The 14,566-nt window shown below is 33.0% G+C and overlaps 1 protein-coding gene across 3 annotated transcripts in view; it reads right to left on the reverse strand.

Annotated features, from left to right (window-relative positions):
• Positions 1-11,230, reverse strand: part of LOC105333308 (uncharacterized) — a 21,510-nt gene extending 10,280 nt beyond the window's left edge. For all 3 annotated transcript variants that reach the window (XM_011436216.4, XM_011436215.4, XM_066086432.1), the window contains exons 1-2: positions 10,645-11,230; positions 8,581-8,666 (exon numbers count right to left, since the gene is read on the reverse strand). In XM_011436216.4, the coding sequence (XP_011434518.1) occupies positions 8,581-8,666; positions 10,645-10,793 (235 nt within the window). In that variant the 5' untranslated portion in view covers positions 10,794-11,230. The remainder of the gene's footprint in view (positions 1-8,580; positions 8,667-10,644) is intronic.
• Positions 11,231-14,566: the final 3,336 nt, after the last annotated feature.

The following is a 14,566-nucleotide window of genomic DNA, read 5'->3' on the forward strand; positions in this document are numbered from 1 at the left end:
TTTTATAGACTAAACTAAAAAAAAACATGGAAAATCTATATATAGTTGATATAGTCTATCAATGATTCCTACTTTTCTTTCCATAACTTTTATTATCTTTTGTTCCTTTATCTTTCCTAACTGTGTGTTTGTGCATCAAAACATTGTAAGAACTAAGATCCACACCTTTTTGAAGTTGTTTGAATTTATGATCTTTGATTCCGATCACTTGGTTCCCAATATGTGCGTAATTGATGTCGGGATTGAAATTCAAAAACTAAAACTAGTCAATAAACATATTTCCAGATAATTTAACTATAATAAACTTATCATGGAAATTTCTTTTTTTATTTTCAATGAATACTTCTTTTAATAATCAAAGGCCGGAACGACCACAAAGTCGACCAGCTGACATTTTCTTTTACATAGAATGATATCAATAATTTGAATTTCTGTACTAATAGCCGTACAGTGCTGCTATCCTGAAAGTTGGCAAGGATAGGATAGGATAGGATAGGATGCACGATACATGATAGAAATATAAAAGTTAAGTTCTATCCTATCCTATCCTGCATCCTGTAGCCAATCAGATTGGAGTATAAATTTCAGAGTTATTTTGCGAAACGAAAATTGGCGTAACAATGTATTTTCAATGTCAATTTACCGTAATATGTTTTACAAGTTAAACCATTTAAGAATAATTATTATATCAAGAACACGGTGCATAACATTGATGCGCGCTAAAATGTTGACGCTATATCTTTGTCAATTCGTACGCAAGTACTAAGTTACTGCGAGAATTTGATGCAACATTTGACAACGTCAGAAATAGATTTCTGTATTTACTTCATTTAAAGTCTGCAAAGTAATAAAAGCTTGAATTTATAAACGACCAATTCGGCATTTTAAAAGATAAACATGTATACAAGAAACAGACATTGCTTCACGTTTCATATAATTTCTTTGATGCCCAATAACAGCATATTTCTGTCTGATATCAAATTAATAAATGTTAGCTAGCTATAAATGCTTAAGATTTTATACTTTAAAAATAATCTGAGTGGTTTAACTATAAACGATATAAACTTCTTTAAGGAATTATTTATTTCCAGATCTTGTTTACATTTATTGCCGAACGAATCGCTCGAATAATGATAATTACGCTCAGTTATATGTGATAAGAAAATCATTTGATAAAAATATGTGACTAAACAGTTCCTCAATAACTGCATCGAAGTTATTTACCTGTTTTTTATGCATAAATATAATAAAATCAAAAATCAAATCGCTTACCTGTTTGTTTACGTAATTGTGTCCATCCCGCGTACGATTGAGTACTACATTAATTGATAAAATCATTTAATTCTTAAATTTCGTTTAATTTAACTTGCATTCCTATATTTTGAAGGTATGGGATAGGATAGGATAGGATAGGATAGGATAGAGTTTATTTGCAGGATAGGATGCAGGATACAGGATATAGGATAGGATAGGATAGTTTTGTCAACTTTCACGATAGCAGCACTGTATATCAAATAATATTGGAATAAAAAAGTAAATAAATTATGTTTCGTGCTGCTTTAAAAACAACAAGGGCACCGCTAAGCGGAGCATCCCCTCGCGGCATGAGTTATTGTGTGTAAGGATGCATTATTAAGCAATATATATTTATGTTAAAGGGACATGGTCACGATTTTGGTCAAAAATTATTTTTCCAATTTTAATGTTTGCAATGCTTTAGAAAGGCATTGCACATAGGTAACCAAAATTTGAGTGTGGAGTTATAAGCAAGTTACAGAGCTTGCAATTCTTTGCTATGTAAACAAAGCCTTTGTTTACATTTTGAATGTTGAAGTGAAAATTCCAATTTAAGACTTAAAATGAATGTGTTAAACGAAAGAAATTGTTTATTTATGCTTTAAATGGATAAGAAGATAGACAAATCAGCTTGAAAAAGACTTTTTAATGGTATATTGAACCTATGTAAACAAAAAAAGGGCACGAGCCTTGTTTAATTGACAAAGAATTGTGAGCCATGTGTCTTGCTTATAACTTTACGACTGACTCTCAAATTTCATTTGATCATGCCCCTTTAATGAGAAGACCACATTCTACTAACCCTCCATTACCGCAAAAACTACATTTTCTTTACCTGTACTAGATCTAAATCCAAAAAATATCAAGTTGTTGATTTGAACTGCTTATACTTTCACTTTGGTTTGAAGTGAGGTGGAAGATTGATAATTTTTAACTCTTACTCAGAAATTTCGATTGATAACTCGTACTCTATACAAAATTGATTATGACATTGATTTAATGAAATGATAATTTGTAATAGTATTAATGGTTAGGAAAGGCACATGCATTTTTTATTTGTTATTTTACAGAAGTGTGCAATCTATGATAAATATTTTTAGTTTTGAACGAATTTTGTCATAATGTATGCCCCCCCCCCCCCCACCTCCTTTACAATGGTGTAATTTTACCTAAGTTTTTGCATAAAAATTTGACCAATTATCTTTTACAATGAGGCATATTTGTGCAAAGGTTGAGGAAATTCTATTGGAAGGTTTTTTTATTAATTTACTAGAAAATTGAAATGGAGTGCACACACACACATACATACACACATACATACATACACACACATACGAACACACACACGCACGGTAGCGATGCTATATCCCCTTCGCAACAAGTTGAGCGAGGGGATAAAAATCAGTATATTTCCTTATGAAATAGGTTGTGATGCGTTTATAATGCAAAAACTCATCATGGTTAGAAAAATCATAGAAATTTCAAAGTTCAAAAATAAATTACATGTATTTTCTTTCTACTTTAAAGGGACTTGGACATGATTTGGGCTAAGATTTTCATTTTTTTTCTTCATTTTTTATGTCTAGAACGATCAATAAGGATGCATTAAATGCTTTGTCAAAATTGTTTGAAAGTAAGATATAGAGTTACAAGCGAGTTAAAGAGGTTAGATTTATTAGCTTTGTAAACAAAGCTTAAACCCTGTTATTGTTTACATATGTGTCGTTTTGGTAAAAGTTTAAATCTGATGTTGCTTTTTGTTGTTGATAAAATTATTAATGAACACATTGAATAAGTTTCTCTTGTTTCCATATTCCATAAATTATTTTATCAAACAAATGACATTTTCTGTACTTTGCATCATTTGTAAACAAATATAAGACTCGAGCTTTGTTTATATAACAACGACTTAATTCGTCTGTATCTCGCTTGTAAATTAAATTGACATCTAACATTTATATTTTGGCAAATCATTCAAAATACACTAGTAAATTATTTTATACTAAAAAATCAGAAATATAAATTTTATCTAAAATTGGGTATAGGTCCCTTTAAACAGTCTTTGAACAATTTTCAAGGTTCATAATTTGAAAACATTAACAGTGTGTCCCTATTTATAATGATAAAACATACTTTCATTTATTTCAATTCCCGTTTTAAACAAGAGTTTTAATTACCTATGGTATGGTGTTTAAAAACAAATCCACAACACATGCTATCTAAAATGCTCGACCAAACCAACTGCATTATCATGTTTGTTTATTGCAACAAAATCACTAGATACGTTTACTGCTAACATTTATTTTGGAGGCCGTGCCCAATAACAAATAAATTTACATATCAAATTTTATTTCTATCCAGCACGGTCTCCAATTAAAATGTAAGCGATAAACTAAAATAATATTTAGTGAATGTTTACGCCTTATTGTATTCATCCGCCATTTCTTGATTAAGCAAATTTATACTTATGCAATGAGCTGTCAATAACCAGGGAGGCAAAGTTGGGTCTTTTGTACACAATGTAGTTGAATAAATGGAATAAAATCTTGTAATACGTTTAATACTTTAAGGAACTTATTTCTTGTGCGCATTTAAAAGGCAGTGCAGAGCATGAAATTTTGGACGATTGCCAATCCAGACAATCACTAAAAGGCTGCCGAGCATTAGCTTGATGCCTTAAAAATGATTTTAACAATTTAGAATCTACACTATCTTAGAATAATTGAAATATTGGCATATCTGGTGCAGTGGTTCTTGAGAAGAAGATTTTTTAAGACGCTTTGTACTAAGTTTGGTTAAATTTGGCCCAGTGGTTCTAGAGAAGAAGTCAAAAATGTGAAAAGTTTACAGATGAACGGACAGACGAATGGACGGACGACAACAGACAACAGGTGATCAGAAAAGCTTACTTGAACCTTCGGTTCAGGTGAGGTAAAGATGAAATGTTATGATATATGGTTTTACTTAAATGCAAGCATTTTGACATTTTGCTGATTCTTTAAAATTGTTTCTAAAGACTTTGGCCCTAGGAAGATTCTTGGGCCACACAATGGGTTCAGAGTTTGATGTAGGTTTATGTCCCATATTTGAACAATTGATTACAGGATCTTTTGAGAACTGCAATGCTCAACAGGTGATATGACTATAAAATCATCCTGATAGAAAAGGGATTCTAAACATAAAAATATCCAGGGTATTGTTGATCAGGTGAGCAATGTGGCCCATGGGCCTCTTGTTTGTCATTCTACCGAGGGGCCATATGGTACAATATCCTTTGAACACCCATATAAATTCATTGTTGCTCAGGTGAGCAATGTGGCCCCATTGGGCATCTTGTTTATGGAATGTATCAACATACCTGATTTTAAAGAGAAACCTATCACTATCGATCACATTAAAATTACATCAGGAGAAATTATCTCTTTCTTTGGTATACAGGTATAAACTGTTTGTTTGTAAAAAAAACATAAATATAACTAGATCGATCTCGTTGTGAGCAACGAGTTCGATCTCGTTGTGAGCAACGAGTGGGTCTTCCGTCCGATTTTTTGAGTAAATGAGATAAAATCCAATTTTTCAAATTTCCTACCGGTGACTACCGGAAGTGACAGCAGACATTCTCTTGACCGAATTGCAACAGAAAAACGGTAGATCTATCATCTCTGAAAATTTCAGCCCTATATCTTTACTCGTTTTTTGAGAAACCTGACAGACAAAATTGACTTTAAAAAATTGTTTATTGACAATAACTTCAGACCGGAAGTAAATTTTGAAAAAATAACATGGCGGTACAAACTTCAGATTGCGAGGCATCACTAGTGAAAATTTGAAGGAAATCGCATCAGCCATTTCCGAGAAAATGCACAAAATGTGTAAGGAAAAAAAGAATAACTAGAACTTTTTTGTCTTCAACAAAAAGTAAGGGCTTTTTGACAGCCCAATTATCCCTATTTCATTAAATGCTCAAAAAATATTCTCTAATTTATTTCCAAGTGTTCTAAACGCCTTGGTATCCCCAGTTGCTTAGATAGGAACTTATGAGTAGTGCAATGTGAAAAGAAAGATAACCCAAGAACTTTACAGGTAGCTTCACTTCTAATTTCCAGAAGAATATTTTCAAAAAATCATATTGAAGTAAGTATTCATTCCCCAAACACCAAATTTGGTATGCTTACAGTATTTATGCTTTATATTCTTAGAGCAAAGTGAGATAACTCTTTCTAAAAATGTTTTTTGAAATTTAAACAAGTTGTGATCTTCAGGCCTTTCAAACCCTATAAGGAGTCAAAAAGTGGCCCCTCGGACCATAATTTTAAGATTGTACTCTTTATTCTGAACAATAGACTAAAAAGATTTTGAAAATCGGAAGAGAAATAAAAAAGTTACAGCAAAATGCAGATCCCTAATGTTTTAAAATTATGTACCCAAAACCTTTTCCGGTCTGCGCATTGTTTGTGTCATTATACTAGTGAAATATTGTAATGTTAACTTGAAAACTTTTTGAGAAAACGTGGAACGCATGATTTCAATTTAACATTGAAACTCCTATAGACAGTTTTCATCAACCCATAAAACCGGAAGTACTATATATTTTTTGTTAAGACTTAAAATGTATGTTAACTACTACTACGTTAACAATATTAAGGCGTCTTCTTAACTCTTTACCCCTTAATGCCACCTTTTGACGCATAGGCCATATCCTTAACACTCTACCCTGGGCTGAAAACTGAAAACTGAAAACACTGGTGTGTGTTTTTGAATAGACTTATTACAGATCTTAGCAAATCAAACACATAGAAAATTATATATCAATGGATTTGTAATAAATTAAAATTTTAATATTCATTGAAAAAAAAATTATTTAAGTCACTAATAAAGCAATACGGGTGCTAACAGGTATATGAAAATAAAACTGAGTGTTCTGCATTAAAGCTTTATTAAGAATAATTTCACAACAGATACTTGATAAACATATTTAAAACTGTATGTATTACCGTATTTTTCGAAAATTAGGTCGATACGGTTTATTGGGCGAAGGAGGCCGTTTTTAGCCAACAAATAAAAAAAAGTATAAATAGGTCGACTTCAAAGAATTGGTCGAAAAATTACCGCTAGTTCTAATGAATAAATGGTTTAAACCAATAACGTTATCATATAGTAGCCTTTAATCTTATTTCACAGTTTTAAACAAAAGGGAAATAAATGTATTTCTTGAAAACATCGTAAGAAAATGTCTGAAATTGCATCAAAATTTTCAAACCAATTAATTCAGTTCAGCCGGTTTTAATTTAAGATCGTTTTTTATTACTTCCCTGCCATGTGTACAAACTGGTGTTAACCATGTTAACCGGGGGATAGTAACCTAGCCTGGAGGCATGACTACGGTAGCACGTGCCACCCTGTGTCTTTGTGTGACTTTTTACTGTGTATATACACACGAGTCAACCTCTGATCTTATTGAAGCCTGCGGGCATATGAGTAGCACGTGCCGAGAATTCAACTGTGTATAAACAAAGTAAGCGCTACCCAGACTGATTTCAGAGGCACCTGGCTAAAATTTCATCGAAAGTTTTATGTTGAATATACAGAAAAAAACTTGTTCATGTATTCTATTATGAAAACAAATTGGTTTTTTTTTTATTTCTACCCGACGATATTTTTCCCCCGTAATTACCCTTTGTACAGTTCTCATTTTACTTTTACCGCGCAAAATCGATTTCCTGTTATTCGTAAGCACACGATCAAAATGCATGACAGCATATAATAATGATCGAAAGATGATTCAGTCAGTGATCTAAGTAAGAAATGTAGGAAGAAATAAATCTATTTACATTTAATTTTGTTTAAATAATAAATTACTACAGTATATTGATTAAAATCCATACCATTTTTACACAGAAATTCAAGCAGTATTATAGTAAACACTCATGATTTTATTGGAGGGTTGCATAAATTTTTGCAAAATTTCATATCAAATTTTCCAACCAAAAAAAAAAAACATAAATTGGGCGAAGCGATGAATAGGGCGAGGTCCACGTGTCAGGAAAAAAAAGTATCAACCTAATTTCCGAAAAATACGGTACAAATAATTATTTAATAATTTTTATAGAAAGATTCCTTTATCATCATGGAATTCGTTTTTTGATAGTAAATAATTAAATGTACCTGTGGCTGAGTTTTCAATTTATGTCTATCGTTTTCAGACTTATATTTACGATTTTTTTCAATAAATGGTGTAAGAGAATTTGACAAATCTAGCATTTTAACAAAATAAGTGTGTTGACTTTTTGAAAAAATTAAAATTTACCGGTATATACGTGTATTTAGGGGTTGCAGGTAATGCACACCTTGTGTTCCGTTTTCTGTAACTACACAGATTTTTCCACAAAATTTTGCATGAATTTGACATCTGGCTTTCATCATTCAATCTCACTACCAATAAATCTAGAAAATTCTGCCTCTAAACTTGGTTATAAACAAAAAGTGAAAACATGTGCGATGTCCGCATCGTAATCCGCCATCTTTGTTTATTGTAGTAATGCATCACGCCACCATACACAGGTAAATCACGTGATATCTTTACTTAAAATGAGTGAACAACCATCCGTATACATGGCCAGGTGTATACCAGTCAATGTTTATAATAAACAACAGGTGTTGAGGAGTCTAATTAAGAGCTGTATATATGGTGCGTCAAAAGTCGACATTAAGGATATGGCCAGGGTCGTCAAAACGCGTCATTAAGGGTTAAAGGATAGAAACCTCTAAGGGGAAAAGAGTTAAATTTCTAAGGTCATTCGAATTTTTTTGCTTTTTTATCCCCCCTTTTTCCAAGTTTGAGGTCAAATATCTTAAAAACGATAAGATATAGAAAAACGTTTATACTAACAAATTTGTACAACTTGACAAGATACATCTTATTCTAACATTTGAATGCTCTAACTCAAAAAGTAAGTAAGATATTGCGTTTTATTCAATTTTTAGTAATATCCTTGTAAAAACTGGAAGTAACGGAAATGGAAGTCCAAAACCTTACATACGCGTGTAATTAACAATTGCTTTAAGACAGTTGCATAAATGTTTCAATATGTCTTTTCGTTTTCAAAAAATCGCTGACACAAATCCTGTCGAGAATAATAATAAAAAAAGATGAAAACAATAGGTCTTTTTGACCGAAAGTCGAAGGGCCCTTATAAAATTGAAAAAGAAACAATAGAATAATAGAAGGGTCTTCCGCTGAAGACGGAAGACCCTAATAAAATTAAAATAAATAACTCTTTATACCTTTTATAGTCTTCTTGTCTGCAGCCACGTTGGTATTTTTAAGCCAATTTTCGTAGTCAGTGGTTGTTATTTTCTTTTTAAACTTCCTACAAATAAAAGTTAAAAGTTGAGGGTATATTGTAACCCAGGATAAATAATATCATTAAGCTAATCAAGAAATGTCCAATTAATTATTTTGTTCTAGAAAGTTCATACAGATAGCATCCTGATCTAAAGATCTATCAACCTGCGTTTGATACCACAGGTTGGAACAAAGAAGTCTGAAATATTTGATGTTTTCCTGGAAAACTTTGGATATTTCAGACTAGGAATAAAGAGACATGTAAAATATAAGAAAGTTGATGCATTATTGTATATACTTTGTGAATTATTTCTTTTACATATTTATTTTGTTCTGTTTCTAACCACAGGCACAGTGCTTCTTTAGAGTTTATCAGCTGCAATTAGATACTAATTAAGTATCATGAGCTTACATGTATATACCTGGGCTGCGTTTAAGATCATAGCTGCTAAGGAGGGTTAGGTAGTTGAATGGTAAGCTAGCCTAGCCACTACGTAGATATTCGTAGCCTAAATATTTTATGCTGTTAAGCATCAAATTCAAGATGGCCACCTTAGTTACCTCTATGCAACCACAGGTGCTTGAGGACAGGACCAACCCCCCCCCCCCCCCCCAAGTATATAGACCCCCGGGACTTTATTCATTTTTTTTATTACAGTGTATTAAATTATCCTTTTAGGACATATTTCTAATCTAATTTATACATTCATTGCATAAAATGACCTAAAACAAACATTCTTTAAAAAATCAGACCCTCTACATATAAAATACAAGAAGGTTGCTAATTTCGTCCATCTAGAATCAACGGAAGTAAGGGTTTATCGCAAGAAAAATAACTCGTGACATTAATTTTTTTATTTTCTCTTTTATGTCTACCATTGTAATATAATCAGTATGAGTGCCTTCTTTTAGATTTTCCAGTACCCAAGATGATAAAAAAGTTTTCATGTCTTCGCAGCTTGATTAGAATTCATACTTCTAATGAATTGTATTATTTTCGAGTTTACATGCAATTGTTCTGTTTATGAGTGGAGTTATCTTCCTTGCGATAAACCCTCACTTCCGTTGGTTCTAGATGGATGGTTCAAAACTTGCAACTTGTCGGTGAAAATTGTCCTAATTCACCCAATAAATGTATTTACACAGGCATGGCATGCAGATATTCTGTGAAGGTAATAATTGGGCTGCGACATAAAGTCCCCGTGACCGTTGTACTGGTAGATGTAGTTTGATAGCACATTTCAACAAATATTCATCGGCAGTGCCTCTCGGCTGGCAGACGAGTTAGCAACTTTCTTGTATTATATACACAGAGGGTCTGAGTTTTTAAAAAATTTTGTTTTATGTAATTTTGGGCAATGAATGAATAAATTATGTTAGAAATATGTCCTAAAAGGATGATTTCATTTTAAAAAATGTAAAGTCCCGGGGGTCTATATACTGGGGGGGGGGGGGGGGGGGGGGGTCGATCCTGTCCTCAAGCACCTGTGTATGCAACAAACAAAAATCTATTTACTTAGTGATATTTTATTCATCCTTTAAGTTATATAATGTATTTTAACATGCATATTTCTGCTTGAAATCAACAAATTATGTCGATGTAATTAGTCTTAAGTTGTATATTTCCAACTTCAAATCTGAGACCTAGCGGCTAGCCTAGTGGTCCATTCAAAAGACCTATGTCTATGACCTAGCAGCTAAGCTAGCTGCTACAATCTTTTAAACCCAGCCCAGTGCTTTAATAACATTTTTACCACATGCGCAAAAGCATTTCAGCAGTAAGAAGCTGGCAGTTACCAGTTGGCATAAAGCAGCAAGCAGTTGGATGTAGTATGTGACATATATGAAATTTCATAGATTGGTCCTACGTGTGTAATCGACACTGTTCAATTTACACAGAATCAGGGAATGGTGTGTTCTGTATACATGTATAACATTCTAATGAAAGTTAGAGCTAAAACATAATGTGCATCACAAAATCTATGGGGAAATGTAATACTCACTTTGAAAAATAAAGGATCTTTGCTTGCATAAAACGCTCTGGCGTCTCAAGAGAGCTTGTTTTGAATATTTTTTCTAATCCAGACTGAAATTCAGTATCATTATCAAAGTTATATCTATGAAATAATCTGCAAATATCGTCTAATTCCATTTTTACCAACAATATCAAACTGCTTTTTTTACTCCTTCTTTCACTTTTAATTGAAATCCCGAGCCCGAGCTATATGACATAGGAAGACCTCGCATCAAAATGGACAGCAAGTGTCAAATCATACTTCGACAAGTACATGAAAAGCGATCTGCTGAAATATTCAGGGCGCTGGATTATTGAAAAATTTCCAGGTCTGTACGTCCCCTACTCTTGCATAAAAGGCTTACAACCAACAGAAAAAACACCGATCTGGAAGGAGAAAACAAGTTGCTGGAAGTACGGGCTTAAATTTAATAACGTCATGTCACCTGCCGTCCAGATTCACCATAATGGAAAATTTCAATGGGTGACCTCCGTGAAACTGGACGGACAGATCTATGTACTAGACAGCATGTCCAACGGCAAAATTACACCTTCATTACAGATTCAGTTATATAGCTTGTACTGTACGTCTTCCGTAAATTCAACAACAAACAAACAGCATTGACTGTGGGTTATTTGCCATCGCAAAAGGCTAAAGCTTTCCAATTCTGCTACAGTTATATGACGCTCCTTACTTACGGCCACATCTCATACACTGCCTTGAGACGCGCCGATTCACTCCTTTCCCTAGGATTGAAACAAAGGCCAAATTAAACAAGAAGAAAATGACATACATTGATGTTCAATGTGACTGTAAGTGCAGACTACCAAATCTTTTATAAGAAATGGTAGGATGTGATGCGCCCTTCACTCGTTGTACCAGTTGGAGGCATCGCTCGTGTGCCGGTGTAGATGAAGAGAGTGATTGGTTTTGTACTCCACATCATAATTAGTTTAGGAAAGCAGCAATGAAACAAAATAACAAAAAAACAAAAAACACAAACACAACAATATGATAAAAAAAATGGACCCCGATAAGAACCACGTCCACGTCGTCAGAAAATTTGAATTGACCTGAAATTTTCAAATGACCTGAAATTTTATATAATTGATACATTTCTCTGTTATGTGTCAATTTTAATGTCTATTTTTAAGTTTTTAAACATATTTCCAGGTATATGTGTTAAAATTTATCATACTGAACAATTATTTACGCAGGAATACAAAAGACCTGTGTAAAAAACTGGTCATTATGACATTTTTCAACATATATGTACCTGGATTTAAACAACCCCCCCCCCCCCAAAGTAATTTTATTTGACAAAAATCTTATAAAAGTATCATTTACATCAATTATATAAAATTTCAGGTCATTTGAAAATTTCAGGTCAATTCAAATTTTCAGGCCTTTCGTATTTTTGTGTAAATAACTGGTCATTATGGTATTTTTTCAACACAAATATACCTGGATATATGATTTAAACCCCCATATAGTAATTTTATTTGACAAAAATGATTTAAAAGTATCTTTTATATAAAATTTCAGGTCTTTCAGGTCATTAGTATTTCAGGTCTTTAGTACGTTCCGCCCGCAATCGGCAATCCTCGGCTGATTCCGCTACGCTCCATACAAACCTCGGATTAGTCTCGTTCAACCAGACGCTCGGCTGTCTCCGTAAAACTCCGACGAGCGGAGTTAATGTCGAGTGCGCGAGACATCCGAGTAGTTCCGAGTGTTCCGCCCGAGCTTTCTTAAAAAGTTTTTGAAGTGTGCAAAAATAAAAAGTGGAATAAATCTTAATTAAACCCCAGTATTACTATACAATGAATTTATTGCCTGACTTCATGACGTCATGTTTGCCTGACTTTATGACGCAAGGCATATCTAATTCTCCGAAACAGTGCAAACAATGGGAGCAAGCAATGTCCAATCGGCAATCCTCGGCTGATTCCGCTACGCTACATCCAATATTGTCTACATCTGAGTAGTTCCGATCGAGTGAGCAATGTCAAGATTTTCCATGGATTAACAGGTCTAGGCAACCTCCGTTTTTGGAGGATAGATTTTATCCTCCGTTTTTGGAGGATAGATGTATGCGCCCCCTGGTGGATCTTTTCAGATGAAGGGCAATTAACTCTGTTTTTACAAAGGGAGTTAACTATGAATAAAATATGATTATTATACTATAAAAAATATCACCTTATTTAGCTATTAATAATTATAATTATTGATAATATTTAATAAATATTTAAGTTTAAATAATTGCAGGGCTGATTTTAAAGAAAAATATCTTATGCGAAGACTCTCACATTTTTTTTTCAATATTCTGGATAATTGATATCTATAAATGGTATCATTTTGATTAATAAAATTTAACAATGTCTTTTTGTGTGAAGGGATTAAATTTAAATGATACTTAATAACATGTGAATTAATTAGAATAAGAGCTACAAAGTTCCTAAGGTAAATGCAAACATTTACTTTGTACATGTACAATATAGCAGATCAAGATATCTATTATGTGTCTCTAAACGTGAATGAACTCATTGATGTTTTAAGTGAGTAATAAACATCACTATTTTGTGATTTTTATTAAATGAAACATGTAAATAGTCTATGTCATTTGTAAAACTGAACACAGGAAGTACACACTTTCAAAGCATATTGTGAAAATACTATTAATACATAGAATTTCAAATCGCCGCATACAATCATTAGTTTATTCCCTTAACTTTAATTCCCATATGGTCTGGTGCTTGCATTTTCTCATTAAAGATATGCACGAAGCCTTTGAAATATACACATCCTATCCTCCAAAAATGGAGGATAATTTCACCCACAATGCAAAGTGACTTTCCATATATGGTAAAAATCAGCAGCCATCTTGAAATTGAGCTATCCTCCAAAAACGGAGGTTGCCTAGACCTGATTAAGGTGGCTCTATACACCACTTTTTGATGACACAGTACGCAAAAAAGTAAATCTGGAAGCATGCAATTCCGGTTATGGTTGATTTAAACTAATGCGAATTGTATGAGGACCGCTCTATTAAAAAATTGAATAGTCTTAGATTTAATTTGTTAATTGGAAAAATCATTACTTACAAGTAATGTGACACCTTCATGTTTTGTCGTAATATTTATCGTAAAAAACAAAAAAATCAAGTATAATTTTTGGGAGTTGATTTTAATTAATTTTCTATGCACTTACTCGGGCAAAGCGAAAGTGAAACAGTGTTTGGACCTAAGCACAAATCAATACCGCTGACAACACTTAGTTCTTGAAAATAATCGATAAATTCTGAAGCATTGTTTTTCAAGAAAACTTATTTATTGATACCATGAAAATAGTAAGATTTTAAATTGTACAAACAGTTTTGATATTTTTTAAAGTCGTATGTATTCCTACGCTAGAGTTCAATGTAGTCTCGTTCAACCAGACGCTTGGCTGTCTCCGTTAATATCCGACAAAAAGAGTCGCTCGTGCTTGTCGGGGATAAACGGAGACAGCCGAGCGTTTGGTTGAACAAGACAACAGTTCAATCTTGCCTGGATCCATACAATTTTTCAGAAATATTTCGATCACTGATACTTCTTGCCATGCAAAATCACATATCGTTGATTTTGAATAAATGATAATCGATAAAATCAACTCCCGTCAATACTTCAGTACTTTGATTTAAAAAGTTTCTTTCCGATTTTCGATATCTTACAGCGTAGCTCAGTGCGTTATAGTCTGTCCCAAGATATTTTTGCTGCATATTTGAACGATTTTTAATAAAAATACACATACCTGTGACTGAAGTGCAATTAAAATCGATGGAAGGGAAAATTCCCAAGATAACTTCATTCACACATTATCATTTTTCCCTCGTAAAAATTCACAGGAACGAAAACAGATTTCCTACGGA

The sequence above is a fragment of the Magallana gigas genome, chromosome 6, assembly GCF_963853765.1.
Source record: "Magallana gigas chromosome 6, xbMagGiga1.1, whole genome shotgun sequence".
Taxonomy (NCBI): domain Eukaryota; kingdom Metazoa; phylum Mollusca; class Bivalvia; order Ostreida; family Ostreidae; genus Magallana; species Magallana gigas.